The following is a 9,675-nucleotide window of genomic DNA, read 5'->3' as shown; positions in this document are numbered from 1 at the left end:
TAAATTCAATAATTATATTATATTAAATTAAATTAAATTAAATAATATTATATTATATTATATTAAATTTAATAATATTTATATTAAATTAAATTCAATAATTATATTATATTATATTCAAAATTTATATTAAATTATATCATATTAAATTCAAAATTTTATATTAAATTAAATTCAAAATTTGTATTAAATTATATTATATTAAATTAAATTAAATTAAATAATATTATATTATATTATATTATATTATATTCAATAATATTTATATTATATTAAATTCAATAATATTAAATTAAATTCAATAATTATATTACATTAAATTCAAAAAAATATATTAAATTATATTATTTTAGATAGACAAAATGGTAAATTGGACTTTTTACATCATATCCCAACCAAGGGGATATGATATAATGGGAGGTGGTATTGTATATCCTCCACTTTTGGGGGATATAAATCCCACCGGATATTATATCCGCTTGAAAAAAAATTACAAACATGGAATATATGGACCCCACCGGATATAATATCCAATCACAATCTTCATATCCCCCAATCAAACAGGGCCTAAAAGATATGTATCATATGCAGTTTATAACTTTAAAAAATTGACATAATTTTATTTTTTAAGTCATAATTAAAATAAATAAAAAATCATAACTAAACATAACATGAGGTTTAACTAAACAACTTATGAATTATAACTAAAATAATGTGATAACTGAAGAAGAAAAATTAGTCATAACGCAAGAAAAAAATGACATAATTAAAGATGTATATAATATACCCCTAAAAAGGTATGTATATTAGAATTTCTCTTCTTAAATAATTGTAAAAATTCTAGATGCGGCTGATTCTAATTAAAACAAATAAAAGAACAAAAAAAAATTATTTAATTATTTTGGTAAATAGGAAAAACCCATATGAAAAATAAAGATAAATTACACTGACACCTCATGAGATATATATTTATTATAGTTCCCCCTTCACCTTTTGGAAATTACATCTCCTTCTATGAGATTTAAAGTTTCATTAAAGATTCCCCCCTCAGCAATTTAATTTTTTTAAATATCAATTTTGCCCTCACTAGGTAAATTACATTAACACCCTTCACATTTTAGAAATTACAATCCCCTCCCTAAGGTTTAAAGGAGTATTACCAATTGCCCCCTCGGTTAGTATTAGTTGCAAAACAATTAATTGAAAAAAAAATTGTTAGTAAAATGTTTTAAATTTTTGTTTAAAAACCAACGTAAACTTTTTTTTTGAATTTATGTTTTTTCCCCCAATTTACAAACTGAGACAACTATTTATAAACCAAAAAAATTATCAAACAAGTTTTTATGATAGTTTTTTAAATTTTTGTAAATATAAATTAAAAACTGAAAACGAAATAGTTACCAAACAAGCTTTAGATGGTAAAAATGTCGCAAAATTAACAAATAATTAAATAAGTTACCAACGTAAGAAATGACTTATCAAAAGATTTTTACGCTATGGTTTGATTTTTAGAATTTTTTTAAAAAATTAAAAATTAATTTGGTTAAGAAATAAAAAATAAAAAATAATTATCATTTTTATCTTTCGAGTGGTTAGAAATAATTTTTTACAAATTAAATTGAAGTAGCCATACGTATGTATATAACCTGCCCAAAAGTTAAAATGATAATTATTTTTTACTGTTAAATGATAATTATTTTTTATTTCTTAACTAAATTAAATTTTTATTTTTTATTTTTTTTTCTAAAAATCAAACCATACATAACCTAAGAATCTTTTGATAAGTTATTTATTACGTTGGTAACATATTTAATTGTTTGTTAATTTTACGACATTTTTACCATCTGAGGCTTATTTGGTAACTATTTCGTTTTTAATTTTCAATTTTTATTTACAAAAATTTTAAAAATTATCATAAAAACTTGTTTGATAATTTTTTGGTTTATAAATTATTGTATCAGTTTGTAAATTTGATGAAAAACATAAATTCAAAATATGAGTTTACGTTAGTTTTTAAACAGAAATTTAAAATTTCTACTAACAAAAAATTTTTTCAATGAATTTTTTTTTTCAAATATATATTTTTTTCAATGAATTTTTTTTCTAACTAATACTAACCGAGGGAGTAATTGGTAATACTACGTTAAACCTTAAGAAGGGGATTGTAATTTCTAAAATGTGAGGGGTGTCAATGTAATTTATCCAGTGAGGGCAAAATTAGTATTTTAAAAAAATAAATTGCTGATGGGGGAATCTGTAATGAAACTTTAAATCTCAGGGAGGAAGATGTAATTTCCAAACGGTGAGGGGAAAACTGTAATAAACATAAATCTCAAGGGGTGTTAGTGTAATTTACCCAAAAAATAAATATAAAAATAAGGGTAAATTACAATGACACTTTTTGAGGTTTGGTCCAATTACTACCCACTCTCTGACGTTTTGGAAATTACATTCTCACTCTTGTGGTTAATAGTCTCATTTCACAACCCCCTGCTTATATAAAACGTAACAGCTCCTAGTAGAAAAATAAACGAAATTACATTTAAAAAAAGTAAAGGAAATAAGAAAAAAAAAGAAAAAAAAAAAGAGAAAGTAAAGCAATGCAAAGCAAAAAAAGAGAGAGTGCATGAGTTCAACGTCTTCATTCTGTCTAAATAATTACAATGACATAGAGGTTATTGCAATTTTACAAACGTCAAGAAGTAATATATATTAAACCCAAACCTCAGGGTATAAGTGTAATTTACCCTAAAAATAAGAGTGCTGCTATTAGCACCTGTCAAAATTCTTTAGACCCCCATTTTATAAATTTTTTTTATTATAATTATACCCTAAAGTAAAATTACATTAAAAGACATTATTAAATGGAACACCCACCTATTAATAAGAACTAATACTCTATACTATTAGACACCCAACCCCACCCCCACCTCCACCTCCACCTCCAACTCCAACTCCAACTCCAACTCCAACTATACGTATTCCATATTTGTAAATCCTAAACCTATTACTTTTTATAACCAACTAATATAAACCCTAAATCTATTATTTTTCATAATCATCTTAAATCCTAAATGTGTCATCTTCATCACCATCATCAACGCTATTGAACTTGAAAGTTTTGCTTCAAGTATAACATGTACTTCATCACTTATTTTACTGTGTAGAGCAATGGAGGACGAGGACAACAATTCTAGTGAGACCAGTGTTCCATTAATAAGTTTATCTGTCTTGTATTAACATTCTCGGTCGCTTTCGGTCGTTCTTGTTTCGTTCGAGCTGTTCGGTACTGGTTTGCTGACTGTTAGAATTATGTTCGGTAATACGGTAATGAACATAATCCTTTCGTTCAATATATAGGTTCCGAACATTAATGCAGATAGTCAGTTATGTAATTTTCTTTGTTAAACTAACTTAGAATGGAAAAGAGTGAATTAGAATGGATTTAAGTTATGTATTTTTAATGGATTTAATTCATGTTATTTTAAGTTGTGAATTGGAATGGATTCAAGTTACACAGTAATGAACAAATTTTGTTCGGACATGCAGTGCTGACAGGATCATTATTGTTCGACAAAACCGTTCTGAACAAAATATATTTTTTCGGCTACACAGTGGTGAACAAATTCAAAATCACCACTCGAATCTGCTGATCTCCTATCGAGATTCTTGAATTCAGGGCATTTAGATGAAAGCTTTAATCTGGTTCTTCTGGCTTGTCTTTGAAAACCCAGATGTAGAAACTGAGATTCTCAAAGAAATCAATGAGAAATCCGAAGCTCCGATCTACGAAGAAGTGAAAGGCATGGTTTACACACGCATCGCTGAGCGAGACCATGAGACTCTACCCACACATCCCCATTGATAGAAAAGCAAGCTTTAAAGAATGACGTGTTGCCAGATGGAACAGTAGTAACGAAGGGTATGAGAGTGAATTACCATCCTTACGCAATGGGGAGGTCAGAGGAACTGTACTGGACCAAAGCTCTAAACTCTGAGGCCCCGTTTGTTTTAAGGTATAGGGAGGATATTGGGATTAGTAATACCAAAGTATTACTAATGCTCTTGTTTGTTTACAGAGATAGCCTTGGGACTATTAGTCCCTTGGTATTACTAATACCCTTGGAAGGGGGATTGGTAAGGAGGAAGTAGAGATGGTATTAGAAAATAGTGAGGGGATTAGAAATTTTTTTATTTTTTTTATATTGGAAATTTTTTTTTAAATATAATGTTTAATTTTTTATATTTTTTATTTGTTTTATTATTTTATATAAAAATAATTTAACAATTCCTCATTATTAATCTCCTCACTATCAATTCCCTCACTATCAATCTCCTCCATTCTATCTCCCAAAACAAACGGGGCCTGAAGATTGAGTGAGTTAGGGAAAGACAGGGATGAAAAATTAGGTGGGTGTGTATTTTATTGTGAAAATATTATGAATATGGATAGATTTGATAATAAGTAAGATGTCTAAAAAAATATTATTAGAATTTAGAGTTTAGGGTTAAGATTGAAAGAAACAAGGGATCCAAAAAATTTTGATAAAGACTAATAGTAGCACTCAAAAATAAAAAGGGGAACCGCTGGGGCAGATTATAACTATCCCAACTGGCCATCATTCCCGCCCCCAGATGATTTTTAAAAATTCGTTGACTATGCATGTAACATATATGTATCCAAGTCTCACCTGTATCAGTTACGATTACCATTTGAGCCCAAATCCCTATTTCTATTGATGGACTATCAAACCCTTTTCTATCTCACCACCAAAACCCTAGTTTTGTCTAAAAAATGGCGGATCAGATCGAGCTCAATCGAACCTCTCTTCCCCTTCCCTATCAGCTTCAGGCGAAGAGGAAGGGCTCCGGAGTGAGGACCTGGTTTGTCGTCTCAAAATTGGGGAACTCTCGAATTGAAGAGCTTGGGAAGCAAGCGATCATTCTGAGGAGTGGAGTTCAGGCTCATGATTTGAGGGTTTTTGAACCAGAGCTCTCGAACCCCTCTGCCATTCTCCGAAGGGAGAGGGCTATTGTTGTGAACTTGGAACATATTAAAGCGATTATAACTGCGAATGAAGTTCTGGTACCAAACCCTAAAGACCCTTTTATGGGTTCATTTGTTTGTGATCTCGAATTCAAGCTCTCTGATTTTGGTGTAAGTACTTTTCTTCATTTATTTCATGAAATTAACTTGATTCTGATTTGATTAGAGTGATCATTCTTCTGATTTATTTTAGTGGGTTGATCTGTGAATATGTTGGGTGAAATTTGTATAATTTTGTTTTTGGAATTTTGAGTCAATAACACAACATGAAAAAAATGAGCAAGCTGAGAAAAAACTTCTAACACTTTTTTACAGAATTAAAAATTAAGACATCCTGTTGTTTTTAAATATGATTAGGAACCACTACTTGGTGAAATTGTTAAAATTCTGAGCTTATAACGGTGAGAAAGCTGGTTTTATAGTGCAATGAACTACAGCTTTGTGTAAATAAGGAGAAAAGTTAGATCCATACCGATCTGCCCAATCTGGAATCCTTGATTAATGGAGACCAGCTCTGGGTAATGGCCATTTCGTTTTTGCTTATTATGGTAAACATAAGTGGACAGATAATAGTTAGAACCATAAATTGTTGATGAAATAATTTTTTTCTTAAATAATGCTAAGCAGATAACATTATATCCAGTTTATTGTTACTTTAATCAGAAAAAAAAAAAAAATAGCATCACGACACCACCTATTGATTGATATAATTTAAAACAGCAATGCTAGGTATCATGAAAAACCTTTCATGAAAATAATCATGAAAGTTTTGTGACCCTTGGATTACACTTAGAATAAAGCACCACACACTAATCAAAGTAATCCAACGATCATAAATTTTTCATGATCATTTTCATGATAAAATTTTCATGATCCCTAACTTTTCCCAATTTAAAAAGAGGTGTATGATTGATTGTGTCGCTGTGTGAAGGCCAACATGGTAAGCAATAAAGCTATGGAGCAATCACCCTCAAATATGCCACCAGAGGCAAGTGATAGGAGTCATAAATCACCAGCTGAATGGTCGATAGGGGCAACTCAAAGCCATTACCATTTGAGTTCAGAGCTTTTGAGATTTGCCTAGAATCTGTCTGCAGGAGCCTTGAATCTGAGGTATGACTATTAATATATATGTCCTAATGCGCTTTGTATTTCTACTTCTTCACACCAGCTGTGATATTGAATTTTATTAATGTATTTGATTGAATTTTGTTTGAAACTAGCATATCAGTTTTAGGGAAATTGACACTTCTGATCAAGCTTTCTTTATGATCAGTGGGTAACAAACTGCACTTACATTATCTCTCATATTTGCAAAGTGGGATTTCTCACCCGTCTCAAATAACAAAATTCATTGATTTGATGGTAGTTTATTTTACTTCTTATTTATGTTTTTCTCTATACTTTCTGTGTACATCATGAAATATACAAGCACCCTCATTTTTTGAGTATCTCGGATGAATTTATGACATCGTTAACCACCTCATAATCTTGCAGCCATATTCTCAACCATAATTTGGCATCACACAACTTTTTAGGTCCTCTATACCTTTCACGAGTTCAATCTATCCATCAAAGAGAGAGTTAATATGTCCTTTATGGGAAAAGATGAATTTGCCAAGTAGTATAAACTTTGACAACGTTCCCTATACATTCTTAAACTTGTGGTAACATCCTTCAATCAGCACTAGTAGTGGTGTTTTTTGAACTTTTCTGGCCTATCGTTGTTATCTATATCTTATCAACAGATAGAACTATAGATTTAATCCTTTCAAACAAAGTAAATCGTGCATCAAATGCTATGAATCAATCTTCTTGTTGGTTGTGGACCTTTTACTGAGATATCGTCGAAGCATGTTTGGTCTTTGAATGCATTCGCCCCATCTTTTTTTTTTCACAACTAAGGCTTCACTAGAAGTTGAGTTTTCAGTTTTTAGTTAATGCTTAACTATATCATCAAAGTGATCTAATTTCAGTTTCTTTAGAGATGTAATTTTTACAAATCCATGTTGATGTATTTATCCAGACTTCCACATTAGAAGAAGAAGCATGTCCGGCTTTAGATGAGTTATCAGCTAAAACCAGTACGCATAATCTCAAACACGTGAGAGTCATAAAAGGTCGTTTGGTTGCTTTGTCTGGGTGTGTGCAGAAGGTATAGTATTATCTCATTGACTTCTTTAATGCTCATCACTTTTTAGTGTCATTAATTGTTTTCCATTTCATCATATTAATTCTTGATAAGGGATTTTTCTTTTCTTTTTCCTTTTTCTATAAAAAAAATTTATTCTTGTTTGGAAAAGTAGCTAATTGATCTAGTATAATGATATTCTGCCATATATTTTATAGGTGAGGAGTTTGAACATCTACTGGATGATGACTTAGATATGGCTCAAATGTACTTGACTGATAGGCTTGCCACCTTGCAATCTGAAGGTTTAGAAGATGAACTAGAGAATGATGCAAATGCATTTAAATCGGGCAATGATAGGTAAATTATTTTCCATTTAGATTCTTGTAATATCTTTGCATGTGGAATACTTTAGATGTTTTCTTTATTATACACAGATTGTCAAGACATTATTGCAAAACTACATTGTCTATGTTGGTTTTGCAGCAACACTAACTGAGTCTAACTACCCGATAAATCTCATATCTATGTTGGTTTAGGTTTGATCTTGATTTTGCCCGATAAATCTCATAGTCTAATTTGAACCCTGTCTAGGTATTGATTTTATCTTCACCTATTACTATTAAGGCTATAATAAACAAAGAAGTTGTTCTTATTTTTCAATAAATTTTAATTCAATGTGCATCATCATGCTTCTTGGTTTTCAATTTTCAGTGATGAGGACATGAGCAGCAAAAGCAGTAATATAGATGTAAGTGATCTCAAACCAAATGTTGAAGGGTTGGAAATGCTATTGGGAGCCTACTCTGTGCAAATAGAAGGAATATTAAACAAACTATCGACAGAAAGTTAAACTTCTCTTTGTTTTTACTTTTTAGATAATGCTATGCTACTTCTAATCCCTAAAGTAGATTTGTTTGGTTATTTGGAAACTTTTGAGGAAAAAGAAGAGTTAGGAGGGATGAAAAGCACAACAGAGCAGAGGGTACTCTCTGTCTGTCTGTTTGGTTGAGCAAGAAGTGTTTCTTTGTTTGACCAAAATATTTTTACTGTCAGCGAAAGGGTGTTTATTTGAAGGGGGGAAAATGTGAGTAAAATGTTTCCCTTTTTCCCCTCTTCTTCTTCATACATTTTGGGAAGATTGATTTTGATGAAGTTTTTCTTTCCCTACCCCTTTCTTTCCTGCCAAATGAAGGAAACTGTTTCCATCCTCCCATCTACTTTCCCCGCTTCCTTTTTCCCAATCCTCAACCGGGAAATGATTAAGTGTTCCACATGTGGGTTCCACCATTCTTCTGTGATTGGTTCTATAAAAAATTTATGTGCATATAGCACAGCTGATCTTCCCTTCAATGACGTGTATACCGAAATTACAATGATGTTATATGACTTTAGTATGCTATATGAAAATATAATGACAACTCCTTTTAACTACACAAAATCACAGAACATGTCAATATTCCTAGTTGGTTAAATTCTTTGTCATGCAGTCTTATATCTCATGTCTTGTGTCTTTGATTTCTTTGTACTCCATCCAAAAAAAAATCTTTTTGAAATTTTCAGCAATGAAGAAAAAAGAGAAAAAAATAAAATAATAATAAAGAAGAAAATGAGCCGGTGTTTCTTCTGAATCTGTCAAGATCATTCTAATGCTGTAATTCTTCTTGTTTGGTTTTTAAAGCTGCGCGAATACATCCACAACACAGAGGACTACATCAACATCTTATTGGATGACAAACAGAATCAACTCCTGCGAATGGGCATAATTATTACTACAGGAGCTGTGATGCTCAACTCAGGGGTTGTGGCTTTAGGTTTCTTGAGCACTAACATCGGCATTCCTCTCTTCACTTCTGGAACCTTTGTACAGTAGTGTGGGGCTGCTAGGGGTATAATTGCTTGTTCGATTGCTTTATTTGCCATAATCATCCTATTGTTCAAATGGTTAAAGCTTCTTGGTTGAGGACTAACTAACTTCTCATGAGTGGTCAGATACAACAATATCTGCTACAAATATATCATTATCTATCTCCAAATCAGATACAATTAAATAATCTTTGGACCTTGTGTATCATATAAGAGGGTATGTTTAGTGACATATGTGAAGCCTCTGGTGTATTTTGAATTTTTTTTTTCTTTTTCTTTTCCTTCTCTGTACTGAGGTTATGTATGTAAAATGATATCAAACCCATAACTAAAATATCTAATTATATGTGTATTCTTTTTAGCTTTTCCTTCAGGTTCAAACAACAACAAACGCAAACTAGATCTACAATACAACAACAGTTATGTATTTTTTGAGCTTTTTTCCAGATCTGTTGATTTAAAAAGAGAAAAAATAGATACCCAATTACTTAAATGTTTGACCCATGGGGCCATTTTCTCGGTGTATTGAGCTTGAAATTACTGGTAAACTCTGAGTGTCGGAAATTCCTTAATTGATTTAACAAGGTGAATAATTCGATGGAGGGTTGCGGATTAAGTGATTTCACAAAAC

At 31.0% G+C, this 9,675-nt stretch overlaps 1 protein-coding gene across 7 annotated transcripts; it reads left to right on the top strand.

Moving 5' to 3' along the window:
* The first annotated feature begins 4,578 nt into the window (after positions 1-4,578).
* On the top strand, positions 4,579-9,410 carry LOC114295873 (magnesium transporter MRS2-F). Of its 7 annotated transcripts, XR_014347105.1 has the most exons (7): positions 4,606-5,158; positions 5,979-6,160; positions 7,074-7,202; positions 7,397-7,538; positions 7,718-7,772; positions 7,893-7,929; positions 8,860-8,997. XR_014347105.1 is itself a non-coding variant. In XM_082899704.1 (6 exons), exons 4-6 carry the CDS (start codon positions 7,435-7,437, stop codon positions 9,049-9,051), a joined length of 333 nt encoding a protein of 110 aa, XP_082755830.1. In that variant the 5' UTR covers positions 4,579-5,158; positions 5,979-6,160; positions 7,074-7,202; positions 7,397-7,434; the 3' UTR covers positions 9,052-9,410. The 7 variants fall into 7 exon arrangements, 2 of the variants coding, with proteins under 2 accessions (XP_082755830.1, XP_082755829.1); XM_082899704.1 differs by lacking the exon at positions 7,718-7,772 and having other exon boundaries at positions 4,579-5,158; positions 8,860-9,410; XR_014347103.1 differs by lacking the exon at positions 7,718-7,772 and having other exon boundaries at positions 8,860-9,410.
* The last annotated feature ends 265 nt before the right edge of the window (positions 9,411-9,675 follow it).

This window comes from Camellia sinensis, chromosome 12 (assembly GCF_055761805.1).
Source record: "Camellia sinensis isolate YWXY chromosome 12, ASM5576180v1, whole genome shotgun sequence".
NCBI lineage: Eukaryota > Viridiplantae > Streptophyta > Magnoliopsida > Ericales > Theaceae > Camellia > Camellia sinensis.
Note: the sequence above shows the minus strand (reverse complement) of the source record. Positions and strands in the feature narration are given on the sequence as shown.

Excerpts from the sequence above, each read along its gene's own strand:
- LOC114295873 (XM_082899703.1), top strand. The coding sequence starts at position 7,435 with ATGGCTCAAATGTACTTGACTGATAGGCTTGCCACCTTGCAATCTGAA. Across the intron at positions 7,539-7,892 it reads TTTAAATCGGGCAATGATAG|TGATGAGGACATGAGCAGCA; the intron begins GTAAATTATTTT and ends TTCAATTTTCAG. Across the intron at positions 8,023-8,859 it reads TATTAAACAAACTATCGACA|CTGCGCGAATACATCCACAA; the intron begins GAAAGTTAAACT and ends TGGTTTTTAAAG.